Source organism: Salvelinus alpinus, chromosome 24 (genome assembly GCF_045679555.1).
Source record: "Salvelinus alpinus chromosome 24, SLU_Salpinus.1, whole genome shotgun sequence".
NCBI classification, from domain to species: Eukaryota; Metazoa; Chordata; class Actinopteri; order Salmoniformes; family Salmonidae; genus Salvelinus; species Salvelinus alpinus.
The window spans coordinates 26189221-26209317 of NC_092109.1; the positions used below are offsets into that span (position 1 = coordinate 26189221).

Genomic DNA, 20097 nt, shown 5'->3' on the forward strand with positions numbered 1-20097 from the left:
CTGTTAATTTATCATCGAATCACAACCTATTTGCCAAACGGGTGATATAACAAGCGCATTTGTGAAAAAAGCACTGTCTTTGCACTAATGTGTACCTAACCATAAACATATGCCTTTCTTAAAATCAATACACAAGTATATATTTTTAAACCTGCATATTTAGTTAATATTGCCTGCTGACATGAATTTCTTAACTACGGAAATTGTGTCATTTCTCTTGCATTCTGTGCAAGCAGAGTCGGTATATGCAGCAGTTTGGGCTGCCTAGCTCGTTGCGAACTGTGTGAAGACCATTTCTTCCTAACAAAGACTAATTAATTTGCCAGAATTGTACATAATTATGACATAACATTGAAGGTTGTGAAATGTAACAGCAATATTTAGACTTAGGGATGCCACCTGTTAGATAAAATACGGAACGGTTCTGTATTTCACTTGAAGAATAAACATTTTGTTTTCGAAATGATAATTTCTGTATTTGACCATATTAATGACCTAAGGCTCATATTTCTGTGTGTTATTATATTATAATTAAGTCTATGATTTGATATGTGATAGAGCAGTCTGACTGAGCGGTGGTAGGCAGCAGCAGGCTCGTAAGCATTCATTCAAACAGCACTTTCCTGCATTTGCCAGCAGCTCTTTGCTGTGCTTCAAGCATTGCGCTGTTTATGACTTCAAGCCTATCAACTCCTGAGATTAGGCTGGAAATACTATAGTGCCTATAAGAACATACAATAGTCAAAGGTATATGAAATACAAATGGTATAGAGAGAAATAGACCTATAATTACTATAATTATAACCTAAAACTTCTTACCTGGGAATATTGAAGACTCATGTTAAAAGGAACCACCAGGTTTCATATGTTCTCATGTTCTGAGCAAGGACCTTAAACGTTAGCTTTTTACATGGCAAATATTGAACTTTTACTTTCTTCTCCAACACTTTGTTTTTGCATTATTTAAACCAAATTGAACATGTTTCTTTCTTTATTTGACACTAAATTGATTTTATTGATGTGTTATATTAAGTTAAAATAAAAGTGGTCATTCAGTATTGTTGTAATTATTACAAATATATAAAAATCGGGCGATTTAATCGGTATTGGCTTTTTTTTGGTCCTCCAATCGGTATCGGCGTTGAAAAATCATAGTCGGTCGACCTCTAACATGGACGCCTTTTTGGCCTCTTGCTTATGTAACGGATGTGAAATGGCTAGCTAGTTAGCGGGTATGCGCTACTAGCGTTTCAATCAGTTACGTCACTTGCTCTGAAACCTAGAAGTAGTGTTGCCCCTTGCTCTGCAAGGGCCGTGGCCTTTGTGGAGCGATGGATAACGATGCTTCATGGGCGACCGTTGTTGATGTGTGCAGAGGGTCCCTGGTTCGCGCCCGGGTATGGGCGAGGGGACGGTTTAAAGTTATACTGTTACACTTAAAGCCTTAGGCCTGTTCATTCTATAGCTATACTCTGCCCCCTATTGGAGCTTTCCAGTCACTTACTATTCTTATGGCAGTGTTATTATTTTGCATTATTGTAATATTGTTTTATTGTTATATCCAGATATTTTGTTGTAATTACTAATCATTCCTCTTTATTCTGTACTTTCAGAAACCACACACTTACGGTGTTCAACATAATTTACCATTAAACATCATACGTTTTGTACGACTAGCAACATACAGTGAACGCACACTCCTTTACAGTATGACAATCCAAGCATGGATTGCTGTCATACCTTGTCCATAGACTGCTTACAGGGTAAGGAAACCAATGTAATTTGGGTGAACTATCCCTTTATTAATAATTATAAAGAATTATGCAAACTCCCACAACAGTTGTTTAGATTTTCTAAATGTCAGACTGTTCTGATAAAATGTCACTAGAGTCAGACTGGGGAGGCAGGAGAACCATGTTTACACTGGAAAGCAGTAGGGGTGTTTCTGGACATCCCTCTGGGAACGCAGAGGGGAACAGTCGTGGAAAAAGCACCCATTTGTCATACTTGAGTAAAAGTAAAGATACCTTCATAGAAAATTACTTAAATAAAAGTGAAAGTCATCCAGGAAAATTCTACTTGAGTAGAAGTCTAAAAGTATTTGGTTTTAAATATATTTAAGTATCAAAAGTAAATGTAATTGCTCAAATATACTTAAGTATCAAAAGTACAAGTATGAATCATTTCAAATTCCTTATATTAAGCAAACCAGATGGCACCAACTATTTGAGTAAAAAAAAAAATGTACGGTTAGCCAGGGGCACACTCCAACACTGAGACATAATTTACAAAGGCAGTAGGGATGACCAGAGATGTTCTCTTGATAAGTGTGTGAATTGGACCATTTTCCTGTCCTGTTAAGCATTCAAAATGTAACTAGTACTTTTGGGTGTCAGGGAAAATGTATGGAGTAAAAAGTACATTATTTTCTTCAGGAATGTATCCAGGCTGTATCACAACCGGCCGTGATTGGGAGTCCCATAGAGCGGCGCAAAATTGGCTCAGCGTCGTTCGGGTTTGGCCTGTGTAGGCCGTCATTGTAAATAAGAATTTGTTCTTAATTGACTTGCCTAGTTAAATAAAGTTTCAATCACAAAAAATAGTAAAAGTAGTCAAATATAAATAGTAATGTACAGATACCCAAAAAATGACTTAAGTAGTACTTTAAAGTATTTTCACTGAAGTACTTTACACCACTGTAGGGGAAAATTTGTCAATCCACAATATTTGCAGCAAGTTCTGGTGAACTGCATTTATGCCCACATGCTTTAGCTAGTGCAGTGCCAATGTCTGGCGTTCACTATGAATGAAGTAACGCTTCCTATATTTTCAATTCATTTCCCACGATTGCTGAGTAAACGCTTGCGCAAAACAAAAAAAGTTGTATAAACAGTGTTTACATTTGTTTATCCACTATATCACTGATCAGAACATCTCCTCCCTTGTTTTGGGCCCACATAATAAAGAGTGAATAAAAAAAAATACATAATGGAAGGGGCATATTAACCTTGATGCAACATTTGGTGCTTTTATCATCAAATGACTGGTCATTGTGGAAATTTCTGTTTAGCCACCCCACTATACTGTACACTTAATGACAAATACGGTAAGATTTGAATAAATATTAGTCAGAGCTTAAATATAAGACGATAAAGAAGGTATGTGACTCCAATAGAGATCAACCCGGAGGAAAATTGTTTATTTAATTTTTTAAAAACACAACACAATTTATTGAGAATTCATAACAAAATCAGCCTATCAATCCGCAGTCACGGGAAATAATGCATTGTTTACTCAGAATACAAAAAATCTTAACGAAAATTCTTGCGATGTAGCTTTGAAAAAGATACTCCACTCACTGCAAGATGAAATTAGTTCAACTAGGCCTACCACGTGCTACTGGAAAATGTGCTGCTTGCCTGTTTGTTAGTTTTTACAATCTATGACATTACATTTTGTGTGGGAATGTGCCATAGTGAAAATTGTCATCAATGAATAATAAGGATACGTTGTAGCTCGATGATTGACAGGTATATCCAGTATGGGCATAAAGGGTGTAACCAAAGCACCACCCTCTGATTCTCCATAAAGACAAGCACCGGCTCGTGACTCAATCAAAACTAGCTTTTACCGGAACTATCAAGAGCTGATGCGCCTGGTTTTTACTCTGAATTTATAGGAATATAACTAAACGGAAAGAGTAGCTACGTTCATATAGTTATTTAGCTTTACATAGCTAGCTAAATTTGTTAAAGTTCAAACTAATCGTTTCCAGTGACTGTATATTTCATGATCCCGCGCGCGCTACTGAGGAAATTGTGCGCGGGTTAGATATTTGTTAGTCTTCCTTTTCATCATTGACAACTTTTGCGACGTGTGGTAAGTTAAACTTGTCATTATTTTCAAATTCACAAATTATTATGTTTGTTACGTTTGTAAAAACAGTGCGGTTTCAATTTGTAACTAACGTTTGCTCGTATTAAGTACTTTGACTGACTTATTACTAGGTAACTTACTAATGTTAGTTAGTTCATGATAAACATCCCTATAACTAACGTTAACAAAATGTCTAAGTTACTATGGGAATATTTCCATCACATTGACAGTAGGTTGGCTAACGTTACATCGTGATGATTATGAAATCAGATAGCAAGCGCTGACTAGCTAACGTTAGCTGTAACGTTACTAGCTTGGCTAGCAAAGCTAATATCATTCATTAGAATAATTAACGCAGCGACGTAAACAATATATAGCAATTACGAAACATGGCTTGTTAATATGGCTAGCTAGCATGACTTGTATGGCGCGTATTGACTACTACACGTGTGAACTAACGCATAGACACATCAATGTGGATAGCTAGCTAACGTTAGACATTGGTCATGTTGCTAATGCAAGTCAAGATTGAATGAATGACACGTGGTATACGTCGTTTAACGTTAGATTTCTCGGTAGCTGGCAAACTTTGGATGACTGTTAACCATGTGAAATGTATATCTAGCGAACTTGTGTGTGTATTGCATCGTCGTATATCAATGTTCTGCTACGTTACGTTGGCAATTTCTGTTATGTGATCTCGCTAAAGTTAGCTTTGGTGATTCTCTTCCTACGAGTGCATCCCCAAAATGGCTTCCTTTATTGGCTTATCTTGTCAGGCAAGTACGGTAACCATTGTCATTGCACAGCGAGACATGATTATGGGAAGGAAGTTGGCTCAGTGTCGTAACGTAACTAATACAAAATGTGAAACACCGGCAGCTCATAGCTTGCTAACTAGGTAGTTGTATTTATGCTTGACAACAGCAAGTGTTGTATTTATGCATTACAGGGCAAGGGTTGACGATAAAAATGATTTTGTTTTCATACTGAAATTCTTATTGATTGCCCATCATTAAATGGCCTGGCCACCCTTTTAACTTCTATAAAAGGGAGGACATGGTCAGACTGCTATTTTGAGTAGTTTTGCTAAAATGTTAACCAAGCGTGGAGTGGTGTAGTTAAGTTATGCTTTTTTTCACGAGAGTTGAACCGTAGTTGCCGTTGTGGGATTTGACTATCATACATTGACCAGCAGCAGCTCTGACTCCTATTGTATAGCCATGAATGGATGTGTTCTGAGGCACACTGATGTGCTAAAGTTGGAAGAACTAATTTTGTTTGTTTTAGATTGGAAGTGTTTACATAACTAAGACTTTCTCCAACTGTTGTCTTTCAGGATGTTCTGCCATTCACCTACATTGACTGTTGAACAATGGGTGACCGTTTAGTCTGCATGATAGCCCAGAGCCAAAGAAACCCTAACAAAGATAGTAAAATTACAGGATAGCAATACGCCCACACTTTACCTCACCATAATTTATTTCTGTTCAGTCAGGGACAACTCATAAGCTACTCCCAGTGAGTTTAGTTAACTCTCATATCCCTATGGGTTCGGGTCTTGAAGAGAAGTTACTGTATACACACATCATACCTCTTTTAATTTCGCTGTTTGTAAACATCACATCTATTTTCATATACATTCCCTTATATTGTGAAGCAAATCAGTCTTTAGAGAAATCAATCACGCACAATGGTTTCGACAACTCTCGCCACCCTCACCCTGACGGGCACCACACTAGGAATAATGGCCCAGGTCACTGGTGGACAACTGACAGACTACATGTGGCTCCTCATAGTTGGCTTTATCATCGCCTTCATCCTAGCCTTTTCTGTGGGGGCCAATGACGTGGCGAACTCATTTGGCACGGCAGTGGGCTCTGGAGTGGTCACCTTGCGGCAGGCCTGCATCCTGGCCACTATCTTTGAGACCGTTGGCTCTGTGCTTCTGGGAGCCAAGGTCAGCGAGACCATCCGCAAGGGCATCATTGATGTTGGCATGTACAACGGCTCTGAACACGTGCTGATGGCTGGCTCTGTCAGTGCCATGTTTGGTGAGTGTTACAAAAGGGGTCTTGTAATACATTTGTATGTAAGAACATGGGTTTTATTCCATCTGGATTTCTTGTATGATTTTACTTGGATGTAATGTTGAAACAATGCTTTGTCGCTGATTCTCAGGTTCTGCAGTATGGCAGTTGGTGGCCTCTTTTCTCAAGCTGCCGATCTCAGGTACCCACTGCATTGTGGGTGCTACCATTGGCTTCTCTCTGGTGGCCAAAGGTCAACATGGGGTCAGGTGGCTGGAACTCCTCCGGATTGGTGAGTACGCAGCTTACTTTGACGTTATTGTCTAAGTAAAATAAACCGCTGCGTTATGTCGCATGCTTTCCAGTCAGACATGTTTGTACAAGTAATGCCAGTGTCTGGTAGTGCTGAGCGATTAACCAAAATTTAGTTTTGTTTCAGTTAAATAATTGACCAAGTCCATTTTATTTTGTATTTTTTGTGAGCCCAACGTGCCGTTTCTCAAAGAAATCAAATCCTTCACGATAGAAGTCAATAACTATGTGGGACGCTGGGCTGAAGGGAGTTGTAGTTTTCACTAAGCAAATATTTCACAAATTTCAGCACAGAAACGTGATAATTCACTACAATGACCATTGCGCACCTGTTCCTTCTGGCTCAGAGGCACCTGCTACGTTAGGTTGGATACACACAGACCGCATGAGAGAGGAATGTACACAATGATGAGAGGTGGATAGACAGTTTGCAAAGTATGCCTTATACATTTTGAAGAACTAGTCAAATGAATTTGTCAGACTGCTCTGCAGCATACTTAGGCAGGCTAGCCTAGCTAAATAGGATGACTAAAGTACGTAACGTATGTGGAGCATAGATGACGTTGTCTTGCTGGTTGCTCCAGCCTAAGCGGAGGTGAGATGATGACTTTAAGGAATGAACAAATGTATGTGTGTGCCATTTTACAGTGAAATGCTTGCTTATGAACCTTCCCAACAACGCAGTTAAAAAAATGTAATAGTAACAAACATGAGGAATAAAATAAAGTACACAGAATGGAGCTATATAAAGAGAGTACCAGTTAAAAATGAAATAATTACAAGAAATATTGTTATTTCATAGTAATATTTCTATTGATGTCTACCCAATGTGGACCTGACAGAGATAATGGAATATTTTCAAAGTTATAGCAATTGAATGTTCACTCTTGGCTTTGGAATTCCCTTTAATAATCTCTTTTTAGTTTCATAATGCATTTAATGTTTAAAACACTAATCGCTCGGTGCTCGGTGCAATGCTAATTGTTCTAATCTCCGCAGTTGCCTCCTGGTTCCTCTCCCCCCTTCTGTCTGGCATCATGTCAGGCGTCCTTTTCTACTTTGTACGTATGTTCATCTTGCACAAGGTAAGCTGAGTAAAATCCACTTATCTAAATCTAGTTGTCCTTAAATTGTATGAAGCTTCCTTTTGGAAATTGTTGTTGGCTATGTGCCAGACCTTAAATGATGTCCCAAGCAAGGTCATTAGAATAAAGCCATTCCTTGTTCTTTGGAAAGAAGTCACTCTCCATGTAATCTCACGGGCCATCAATTCATATCAAATTTACAGACACCCCTTTTCTGCCATCAAATGTAACCTGACAGTACAATAGAGAGCATAGTGTTTCTGACTGTTCTGTTTGTCCCCTTGCAGAAAGACCCAGTGCCCAACGGTCTGAAGGCCCTGCCTGTCTTCTATGCTGTCACCATGATGATCAACCTGTTCTCCATCATTTTCACTGGAGCTCCAAGTGAGTATCGTTGGCACACTCTGCCTTCACCTTGCATGCCTGCCTGCAGCCACGGCCTAAAATAAACTCCTCCCTCAGCCAGCCAACCGGATCCCCACACTTTTCCCAAACTGTTTACTGTTCTCAGAGAAGGCCTGTTTATTTTAACCTGTTGTGTTTTGGCACTTTTCTTGAGTGTGGTGTGGGTCATAACAGAATGAAATTGCAGAGAGGAGCACTGCACAACAGAGCTGGAAATAGGTTTTCTCTTACTTCAATGTCTGTCCCTTTCCCACACGGAGGAGGAAAATGGAAGTTAAGAGGGCGTTAAATCGTCCATTGGCAGTCTTTTGAGTCTCAGTAGTGTCATTGAGAGCACTGCAAATGTTTAGGTCTGCTGTATTGTTCACTTTTTAGTTTTTGTAACTCTTATTAAATGAGCAACTTTTGCTCCTTTTTGTTTTCTTCTACCTACAGGACCGAACGGTTCAAGAAGTCAACTGGCCTGGGCCATTAAATGAAGGCTATAGGCCAGAGTATGCACTGTGTATAAATGCACACTCAGAGGAAACCACATGCAATCAGTCACATACTGTACTGTTATGTCAGTCACACCTACGTGTGAGTGTCCTGTACGTGGGGACATTTTAGTCTGGGGTACCTCACATGAAGTTTCATACAGCAATTGCATTCCAGGAATCCTGCTGTTCAATGAATATCCACACAACTGAGAAGAGATCAGGGAGTGATTTAATTGTAGAACCAGATATTACATACTAACATTTTGGTCTACGGTATTCACACACACTGAGGAGGACGTGCATCCTTACACGTACTGGCACACTTTTAGACTCTGGTCACTGCCTGTAACTGGAGCCAGCTTATTACGAGGCTAATCCTGATCTTTAGCCACACTTGGTCAGTCACTTCCTCATGTTATACAATGCATTCAGAAAGTATTCAGAGCCCTTAAATTTTCCACATTTTGTTACGTTACAGCCTTATTCTAAAATGGATTAAATAGTTTTTCCCTCAATCCCTCAATGACAAAGTGAAAACAAGTTTTTTTTAAAGAAATGTTTGCTAATTTATTAAAACATTTAAAAGATACCTTATTTACGTAAGTATTCAGACCCTTTGCTGTGTGACTTGAAATTGAGCTCAGGTGCATCCTGTTTCCATTGATCATCCTTGATGTGTTTCTGCAACTTGATTGGAGTCCACCTGTTATAAATTAAATTGTTTGGATATGATTTGGAAAGGCACACACGTGTCTATATAACATCCCACCGTTGACAGAGCATGTCAGAGCAAAAACCAAGCCATGACGTCGAAGGTATTGTCCGTAGAGCTCTGAGACAGGATTGTGTCGAGGCACAGATCTGGGGAAGGGTACCAAAACATTTCTGCAGCATTGAAGGTCCCCTAGAACAGAATCGCTGCCATCATTCTTAAATGGAATAAGTTTGGAACCACCGAGACTTCCTAGAGCTGGCCGCCCGGCCAAACTGAGCAATTGGAGGGAGGGGGCTTTGGTTAGGGAGGAGACCGAAAACACTGTGGTCACTCTGACAGAGTTCCTCTGTGGAGATGGTTGTCCTACTAGAAGGTTCTCCCCATCTCTGCAGCACTCCACCAATTAGGCCTTTATGGTAGAGTGGCCAGACTGAAGCCACTCCTCAGTAAAAGGCACATGACATCCCGCTTGGAGTTTGTCAAAAGGCGCCTAAAGGACTGACCATGTGAAACAAGATTCTCTGGTCTGTTGAAACCAAGATTGAATTCTTTGGCCTGAATGCCAAGCGTCACATCTGGAGGAAGCCTGGCACCATCCCTACGGTGAAGCCTGGTGGCAGCATCATGCTGTGGGGATGTTTTTCAGCAGCAGGGAGTGGGAGACTAGTCCGGGTCAAGGGAAAGGTGAGCGGAGCAAAGTATAGAGAGAGCCTTGATGAAAACCTGCTCCAGAGTGGTCAGGACCTCAGACTGGGGCGAAGGTTCACCTTCCAACAGGACAACGACCCTAAGCACACGGCCAAGACAACGCAGGAGTGGCTTCGGGACAAGTCTCTGAGTGGCCCGGCCAGAGCCCGGACTCGAACCCCATCGAACATCTCTGGTGACACCTGAAAATAGCTGTGCAGCGACGCTCCCCTTCCAACCTGACGGAGCTTGAGAGGATCTTCAGAGAAGAATGGGAGAAACTCCCCAAATACAGGGGTGCCAAGCTTGTAGCGTCATACCCAAGAAGACTCAAGTATGTAATCGTTGTCAAAGGTGCTTCAACAATGTACTGAGTAAAGGGTCTGAATACTTATTTCAGATTATTCTTTTGTGCAACAATTTCTAAACTTGTTTTTGCTTTGTCATTATGGGGTGTTGTGTGTAGATTGATGAGAAGCGAAACAACAATTTACTCAATTTTTAGAATAAGGCTGTAATGTAACAAATTGTGGGAAAAGTCAAGGGGTCTGAGTACTTTACGAATGCAAGTGGCTGAATTTAAGAATTCAAAATGAGACAGGAGTCCATGGTTAGTCTCTTCCCCCATTTTTTTTTTATTTTCTGGCACAGATCATTCCGGTGCAATATATCTACGTGGGTTATACTATTTCAGAACACATTTCAGCTGTGTGCTCTCATGAAGTATTTTGTCCTTGGAGGAACCACTGTAATCACAGGATAAGTAATGGTTAACGCCAAAAAAAATATATATTTTTGCTGCATTTCTACCCCAAGTTGTAAAACAGTGTAGTTAGTGGTGACTGATCTGCTAGTCTAATACAGTATGAAATTCAATGGGTGAAGAGGGGGGTGGTGTCAAGACAACTGTACATTTGGTCTCCTGTTTTAGAACTCCATGTTCCTCTGGTTTTACTTTAACATGGGGGTTTAAAGGCACAAACAATATAACATGACTTTCCTATACACAATATAGCCAATCCTAGTGCCAGAGACCCCAGTTGGAACTAGTGAAAAATGATTAACTCTGGCCATAGGTCAAGAGAGGATCATTTTGAGGAGAGACCTTGTTTATACCCTGACTCCTCATTTTAGCAAAGCTCTAGTCATTCAGCAGCTGTGCTGTAACGCAAGGTTTCCCAACTTGCGATTCGTCCCGTGGATAACTTATTTGTGCCCCATGTTTTCTGTGCAAAAATTGTGTATTTTACACACGTGTGTATTGTTATACATAAGACTTTTTTTTAAAAACACCACATCAGCTACAAGTGACTTGAATTTTGGAAATCAGTTACAAAGTATAGCCATGCATAATAGCGACGTGTGATCGTATACAAATCTAAGCAAGGTTTGTAGTCTGCTAATTAGAGTGCGGCTGAATCTAGTTGATGATCCCTGTAGAAGGGCCATAGATTGAAAAGCTTCGCCAACAGAGGAAAGGGTGATGTCACTCATGTATATGACCATGTCAACATTTTGACTACATTTGATTTTTTGAAACCAAGCAAATACTGGTCCTGTTTTGTTACAGAAAATCTAATCTCTTTCTTCACTTACATAACCTGCCTGTCCTTCACTACCAACTGCGTACTTTCAAACAACATCCATCCATTCAACAACAACAGAGTGATCCAGTGGACACCCCCCATGTCCCTGCATTTCAGTATGCGTTACCTGGAATGTAAATTTTCTGCTTCGGTTCCCCTTTGAAAAACAAATGGCTGGTGGCTTGGTTGCTTAGGGGACACTAAACAATCAGTAAAATAGAAATGCGAATAACAGTGGAGAAAGGGGTTTATTAAACTGAGCTGTGATTCAGAATACACGTGGTGTATATGGTACTTCAAATTACTCATTATAAACTGGGTGGTTCGAGCCCTGAATGCTGAAAGTTGTGCTGTATCAGACCGTATATCAGGGGTATGACATTTTATTTTTTACTCTTCTAATTATGTTTTTAACCAGTTTGTAATAGCAATAAGGCACCTTGGGGATTTGTGGTATATGGCCAGTATACCACACCCTCTCAGGCCTTGTAGCTTAATTAGACCCTAATAGGCAAGCAACAGTAAGTTAGTGCCGCTGAAATAGTTTGAGTAGGCAACTTTTTATTTTTGCACAGTTAGGAAAAGCTGAGCGCTTAACCTTGAACAGAAGTATTTTCATTGTTACTTTTTTTAGTCTCTGTCAACATTCGGTTTATTCAACTAGTTTGTAGGAGTGACACATAGATGGGGACAATGAAGAGGATAATTGGCCAAAGCCACCAGCCCAAATATACAATGAGTCATAAATGGTTATTTAACTGTCGCTGCCATGAGGGATGGGGCTGAACCGCTGCTGGAAAATGACAACAAACCATGTTATTGTGTAAAGTAGGTCACGGGATGCAGAGGTTACGAGGGAGGGGTTTGGAACGCAGACGTGGTTAAATTCCACTTCCTGAGCCCTCATTCATCCCATTGCGTAATCTGTGGTGTAGACGCCCCTTTGTGTGGCTCTGTTTTAAAATGACTGGGTCGTTGCTATTTATTTATTTTATTCTCTGTAGAGATGTGATTCACAAAAGGCCATCAACATGGAAATGTTCTTCTGCACATACTGAATAATAGACCCTATTCTCTCCTCTCTGGGGTCACTTATTTTTTGCCCACTCTTAATTTGGCACCAGCCCCCCCTCCAACAAATGTCTACCAGCCGCACCTGTTTTGGGCTGTCCCAAAACAGCCAGTCATTCGAGACTAGTCTAATGAAAGAAGCCTCAGCCGTTCGTGAAAGAAATTATACCACCCCATTCCCTCGTCCCTCCTGAGGGGGGCGAGTTTGCTGCTTAACTAAATTCACATTGCTGATGTGCCACGGCCTGTGGTCTTCTGTCGCAGAATGTGAGGGTGAGTCAGTAGACTACCCAGGAGAGTGTGTTGCGCACTCTGCCCTTTAACCAACACAGACTCACTGTTGTCTCTGGGCCTTGGCCTTCATTTCCTTTTGTTTGTTGTTCAAATCCCAGTCTAGAGTTACTTATTTATATTACGCGTGGTCAAGGTCAACTTGAATTTTCACGCAGCACTTGTTTTTTTTACTCTGACCATGTTGCGAACTCTCCAACATGTCGCTTGCTGCTGTTCCCCAAGGGGGATCTGTAATGGTCCTTCTCCCTGCCAACAGCATGCACAAGACAACGTTGACAACCCCACACACACTACTGCAGGCTTGGCACCAGATGCCCTTTATGCTCCAGCGGTTAAAGTGAATTTGAAGGCCCCCTTGTGTTTTTCTTTTCTACCCAAGTCCTCTCATCTAGCCTTCTAAGGCAATCACTCACTGTGCGTGTGCAGTTGGAGGCAGGGGTCCATTTGGGTCACTGCGACATCCCTTGTCATTCACATGCTCTCTTCCATGCTGCATTGCGTAACTGTTCTATGGGCACACCATATTTGACTGGGATATTTGCCACTTGCTGTGGCTCATCCTTGTAGCTAGTGGTGGTGTATGTGTTTGAGGTAGTACTTAATTTCTCTGGAAATATGATCATGTGCAATTCATGAAAGACTTTGCTTCCAATTGATCGTTCTAGCATTTTACCGTCTACATTTAAATTGTTTTTCTCTGTACTCAATGTCCCCCCCAAAAAAATCCTATTGTATAATTTAGAAATATTTTGTAATGTAAATATAAGACCAGGCGTTTTGTAGTTCTACCACTTATAGGTGAGGATTCAGACTATTTAGTCACAATGCCAACTGTTTTCTTAATCTTTAGAAAGGTAGTGCCTGCTGCCTTGTTTTTCAAAACTATCTTTCCTCTCTCCGTTTACCCTTCTGTCACTCCTTGGTTACTCCAGTGCTTGGATTTGACAAGGTCCCATGGTGGGGCACACTGCTCATCTCTTTGGCCTGTGGTGTGCTTACCGCCCTGTTGGTCTGGTTCATTGTCTGCCCACGCCTCAAGAAGAAGATTGAACGTAAGTCTCAATTTTGTTTTTGTTTTGTTTTGGCACCCTTGTTATAAAGTTGATGTGTTTTTATTTTAGAGAATTTCATTCCATGGTTTTACCTGGAAAATAAGTTTTGAGTGGTTAGATTGATGCATTGCATTAACAAGTGAACAAGTTTTAAGGATTCAAGGGAAATTTCAAAATTTTTCATATTCATCTCCAGCGTCACCCCAACATTAACATATACTGTATGTGAAATTCGCCTGTTTTTTTTGTAAAAAAAGATGGTGGAATACAAGTTTGCTTTTTAACAAATTATGGGTAGGCATTTCCTACTAGCTGTCTAATTGCTTGATGTCATTGGAAATGCTTACCTTCCTCTGTCCTTTATAATACAAAACATGTTCCATTTACACATGTTGGGGTGGTGCTGGAGATTTAAGTAGACAAACTGCAATGTTCCTTTTAATACTGCACGTGTCTGGCCTCTATCATTCATGCCAATTGTTTAATCCAGCAAATGCATTCAGGGCTGCAGATGTTTTTATCTTTTACACGTTAATTCTTTGTGGTGACTTATCTTGGAACCCAAAAAATGACAACTTCTAAAGTCAGACTGTTTTATACTAATCGGCTTTAAATTGACAATGAGCTTAAAATGCAGGCGGATAGTTGTGCTGGTCAAAAGTAGACCCTTCTCTTAATAGTGAAAGTCAATTGCATCACATGATGATGATCTGAAATCCAGGATTTTAAAAGTTAAAAACCCTTTCTTAAATAGCCTCCCTTTATCTTAACTTCACTATAAAGGGCCAATGGTGCATCTTGTGAAAGGTGAAATGCATGGGATGCTGAGGTCAATCTGGATGACCATGAATGAACTGTCTGGGATGGTTCTAGTCCAGCAGACTGAGGCAGCCTAATTGGATCATAGCGATCCACTAATGGGCCTTTACCTCCTTTACCTCCTACATTTCAAACCTTTTCTACATAGGCCTACATGTAAAGGTTTTAGTCGCTAGCACAATGTAAATATAAATACGTCATCAAATTTTATTGGTCATATACACCTATTTAGCAGATGTTATTGCGGGTGTAGTGAAATTAGCCCTGGTTATGCAATTCCTATGTGAACCTTAAATGCTGAGGCGTATAAGAACCATATGTGCTGTCTAGGGATGTAACGGTGCGCATTGGTCCCCGGTGCAAACCTTTTTGTAAGATACAACTGCATCAGTCCGTGGACCCCGAACTGTTCCAAATGTAGCATGCATCGGTCAGAAAATGTATACACAAGTTACGATTCACGTTTGTTGCTCATATTACTTTCCCCCCCCTACCTTCCGAAAATACCTAATCTTTTGTGACAACTGATGCATCCTCTCCTTTGGTGACAAGCTAAGCATGTAACTGTGTTGACAGTCATTGATCGACAATTCATTTTGCGTGCCGAACATCCCTAGGGACCATCAGTAGCCTAGTCAGACTGCGCACTGCGCCCAGCTTCGCGCGCTTACTAATGCAAGGTAGGCAGCCTGTTCCTGGTCTTCCACATCTGCATGGCACCTTCAGCATTCAAACACTAAGATGGCCTGTGATATTGGGCTTTATTAGTTGAGTGGTAATTTGTTATCTATGCGCTGTTGAATTGTTTTACTGGAATAGAAGTAAGCTACCGGAGACTACTCATCTGGCTATACCTGCTTACAATAGATTTTTATTTAGATTGTTCAGGTTCACCAGCAGCAATTTTGGTAGTTTGGATTTACACAATCTGTGCATAAGTTGTTTTTTCTTTTCAATATACATTGGGAAATTGGTCATTTCATGGTGCTGAGGGAAACATTTTCATTTTTTGTAAATAATGTTTGTTCACTCCCTTGAATACCATTTAGTTTGTTTTTGTGAGCCCAAAGTGCCGTTTCTCCAGAGAAATCAAATAATTCACGAGAGAAGTCCAGAACTATCTCGGACGCTGGGCTGTAGAGTTGTAGTTTTCATTAAACAAATATTCAACCTAGTTCAGCGCGTAGTTAATTACCACATTTACAATGACCATAATCACTGCGCCTGTTTTTCCCAGCTCGGACACTGTTTATATGCATAGTCACTTCAACCATACCTACATGTACATACTACCTCAATTAGCCTGACTAACCAATGCCTGTACATAGCCTCGCTACTTTTATTTTTCACTCTTTTGTTTTTATTTCTTTACTTATCAATTGTTCACCTAATACCTTTTTTTTTTTTTACTTAAAATCGCACTGTTGGTTAGGGCCTGTAAGTAAGCATTTCACTGTAAGGTTGTTGTATTCGGTGCATGTGACGAACTTTGATTTGGTCTGAGTGGGCGTTGCGAGAGGTTTCGCTCTTGACAAAATCAGTCCAAAATTATTGTTTAAAATGTACTGTTCCTGTATCGGAGCCCATGTATAAAATTGTCTTGAAAGGGGAGGATGCACATCCCTAGTGCCATCTCATGTTCCCTTACTGTACCGTGTTTGGACTTGGTCCAGGCAGTCTAATTCTACCTTCTTCCCCTCCAGGAAAAATCAAGTCTTCCAGCCCCTCTGAGAGCCCACTGATGGATAAGAGGGAACTGAGTGAGGAGCCTGTACCCTGTACCATCCTGAAGCCTGTCCCTGAGGAGCCCCCTTCACCCCCCTCCCCCGTTGACCCAGACTCCCCCTTCCCTGCTGACCCAGACTCCCCCTCCCAGCTTCCCCAAGAGGAGCGCAGGGTAACCTTTGACATTGGAGATTCTGATGATGGCGACAACAAGGAATGCAAGGAGTCTGAGAATGGCAACGTCAATGGTAAGTGTGAGTCATGGGGAGGTTATGGCTGCCTTGGTAAAGTGAGAATTTGATTTTTTAAATGTAAATATTAAGTAATTAATTTTCCATGACTCACTGACTACAGAGCTTGCTTGCACTGTTCCTGACTTTTACACATATTTTTATTCAGTCCAAAAAGTGCAGTTTAGTAACGGCCCAGCCCACGTCCCCAGCAACGGTTACAGCCAGTACCACACTGTGCACAAGGACTCTGGCCTCTACAAGGACCTGCTGCACAAGCTCCACCTTGCCAAGGTAGGCGACTGCATGGGCGAGGCGGGCGACAGACCCATCCGCCGCAACAACAGCTACACCTCTTACACCATGGCCATCATCGGCATGCACGGGGACTTCCGGCCCAAAGAGGGTGAGTTCCACGCCAGCGAGGACAAGGGTACAGAGGAGAAGAAGAAGCGTGTACGCATGGACAGCTACACCAGCTACTGCAACGCTGTGGCTGAGCACGGGGCTCCTGAGGGCCTGGGGGAGGCAGAGGTGACTCTGGAGATGGGAGAGGAGGACGCTGGCAGCAGCCGCAGCTCTCTGGAGGAGGATAGGCAGGACCGGGACCGCCCTGAGGTCTCTGAGCTCTTCAGGTTTCTCCAGATCCTCACTGCCTGCTTCGGCTCCTTTGCCCATGGAGGAAATGACGTCAGGTAGGGAGATGTTCCATCTTGGATGAATAGTAATTATTTTTTTAAATATATTTCTCGACTAGCAATAGGGTTGCTGCCTCTATGTTCATGTAAAGGGACTTTTTGTACCTGATTTAGTATTTTAGTAACCCAGTCCCTTTTCTTCTTCAGCAATGCCATTGGTCCCTTGGTAGCTCTGTGGCTGGTTTACAATAGTGGTTCGGTCAACTCCAGCGCCCCGACACCCATCTGGCTGCTGTTGTACGGAGGAGTTGGCATCTGCCTCGGGCTCTGGGTGTGGGGTCGCAGGGTTATCCAGACCATGGGCAAGGACCTCACCCCCATCACTCCCTCCAGGTATGTGCCAGACATCACATAACCTACTAAATCAAACATTCAAATGGCACCCTTACAGCGTAACATTCCCCACAGACATGAGACTTCACACTATCTGTGAAATTAGACACATACACAGGCAAAACCATCTGGTGACTCAAGCCTGGTTTTCGTTCCCTATAGTGGTTTCAGCATTGAACTTGCCTCAGCCCTGACCGTTGTGGTTGCCTCCAACATTGGCTTGCCTGTCTCCACCACCCACTGTAAGGTAAGCTGTTCTGACTCAGACACTGTGGTCTGATGCTGAGACATGAAGGGGAGTATGCCTTAGTAATGTGGAAGGCAGGGAGCAGTAAACAGGATGTCTGAATTTGGTGGTTCAAACTGGTTCTAATTTCCACGTTTTTTTCCCTCTTTTTTTTTTTTTTTTTACACTCACAAAGATTAAAAACTGAATCCAGTCTGCTACTGTCAGGGGGAGTGTTGACCATTTCTTATTAATGGGTCATGGATTCTAATTGGTTAACAAAGGTCTGTGTGTTGCCAGGTGGGCTCTGTGGTAGCGGTTGGCTGGCTGCGCTCCAGGAAGGGTGTGGACTGGCGTCTTTTCCGGAACATCTTTCTGGCCTGGTTTGTTACTGTGCCCATTTCAGGCCTGATCAGCGCTGCCATCATGGCCCTCTTCACCTACGTCATCCTGTGAGCCCAGGGCTGCCTGCACCCCATAAGAGGGGAGGAGAGAACAAGTGCCCACTCGTGACGGGGGGGGGGGGGGGCGGAAAGAGAAGGGGTTGGAAGGTGGTTATAGCCTGCTAACCCCATGCCAACACACGAAGGAAGGAAATGCATAAAAAATGTGTTAAAAGGGGGGGGGAAAGGACATTGTGATATGGGCCTGTGGTTCTTGGCTGCATCATTTCCAACCTTAAGTGATGATTGTGTTCGTTTATGCGCCAGATCACTTCCAATGGGAACATCGTTTTCTTTGTAATTGTTTTTTTTCTGACTTGGCAGAATTTCTTTTTCAATGCTCATGATCTTGTAAAAATAGCTAATCAAATCAACAATTTAATTTTTTTCTTATACTCCACTACTTACTTTTTTTACAGTGTAATTATGTACATATACCATGTTCCTGTTTTTTTAATCTTATTTTACAAGTTTGGATGACAAAACAACAATTACAACGCAGTATTAGCCTTTAGTGAAGCATCTATTTCGCCTGTCATACATAACACACGCTCAGAATAACTTAGAATAAACCGTATATTTTTAGGTTGAAAGTGAGGTTATTGGTGTTCTTTCTCTACCTTTAAATGCCATTGTCAAGAGAATGTGTTTGTTTTGTCACTAAACAATTTTAAGAATTGTGTGTACTTGGAACTGGTTGCCTTGTTTTTCCTTTTGTGCAGGGGAGTTTCAGTTTTCCCCTTGCCATTTGCTGATCGAACTGAGTTTGACTGTTACTCAGCCATTCTACAGAGCCCTTGGTCTGTAGATCAGTACAGGAAATGATGTGCACGCCCCTCAGAGCTAGTTCTCTCAGCTTCCCATCCGCTTTCTCAACTTGTTACAATGATCCCTCAGGTTCTGTACTTTCACTATTTGGCTCTTGTGAAAGTTATTCTAAAGAAATTACTAATTTTATGCAGTGTCAGACAACCTCATTTAACTGAAATCTGCTCAACAGGAAACCAGACTGAGTAGAGGCTGCATTTGACAGGCAAATCTATCCCTTCCTCATTGTAGGTCAACAACACAACACCTGGCTGTGGATTAGACCCCTTTGTCTATCCAGTTACCATAATGCTTTTGTTTTGAGAATAGATGGTGTTACTAGGTGACCTGACCTCTCACCTTACAAAGTTGAGCTCCCACCACCCTGGCTTTTGGGACATCATTATTTAATTGGGAAAGTGGCTAAAATGTCTTTAAGACATGTTAATAAGTTGTCTGAAACAGTACAGTCTATTTTTAATCTGGCAGGTTGATAAATACATTTTTTTTTTTTTATGGTATCATTGTAAAAAGTTGACTTTCTCAACCTTTTCCCAATTGTTTTGCTGCAAGAAAAATATGATACGATCTAGTACCATAAGTATCTATTCTGGGTCTGTTTTGGTGTTATTGATGGTGATAGCAGACCTTTTACCTGAAAACAAGGTAAATCTGAATAAATGTACTGATAGAATGTTGGTAAATGTGGGGAGAGACACTTAAATGAGGTCCTTAGATTTCCTGTTTTAAACTAGATGGTGTAATGCGTTAGTTCTGCTCAAGCCTTCTGTAGTCTGTTTTGAAATTTAGCTGCAGAATTGTAATTTGCCTGTACTGTTGGTCTGTGGAATGTGTACTTGCCAACACATCAGGTTGCTCTTGCCACCCTCTCACAGCTATATGTTTTATGTCTGGTTGATGAGATTAGTGTGAGAGACATCAGGTTACTACCCTCAACCTGGTGGATGATTTTGGCCTGGGTGGTGTGTGTGGACCTTGCCCAGATGCTCTGTTGGAGAGAGGCGGGCATCAATTGCTGCTGTGATGCCACCAAGAGTTGCGGTACTGAGCTGCTGCACTACTAAACTCATTTAGAGTTATAGTTGCCTTAAAATAGCTTTTTTTTCTTTTTTTAGGCACCAAAGAAAATACTGGTTTGTTATGCACAGACGGAGTACATTTGGAGGGAAGAAAATAAAAATACAAAGCTATCACGTTTTTGTA

At 41.4% G+C, this 20097-nt stretch overlaps 1 protein-coding gene across 1 annotated transcript; it reads left to right on the top strand.

Moving 5' to 3' along the window:
• The first annotated feature begins 3582 nt into the window (after positions 1-3582).
• LOC139552414 (sodium-dependent phosphate transporter 1-B-like) lies at positions 3583-20084 on the top strand. Its single transcript, XM_071364137.1, has 11 exons — positions 3583-3879; positions 5216-5930; positions 6058-6198; positions 7218-7303; positions 7591-7687; positions 13473-13592; positions 16115-16384; positions 16536-17061; positions 17212-17397; positions 17560-17644; positions 17924-20084. The coding sequence occupies exons 2-11, from the start codon at positions 5570-5572 to the stop codon at positions 18077-18079; spliced, it is 2028 nt and encodes a 675-aa protein (XP_071220238.1). The 5' UTR covers positions 3583-3879; positions 5216-5569; the 3' UTR covers positions 18080-20084.
• Positions 20085-20097: the final 13 nt, after the last annotated feature.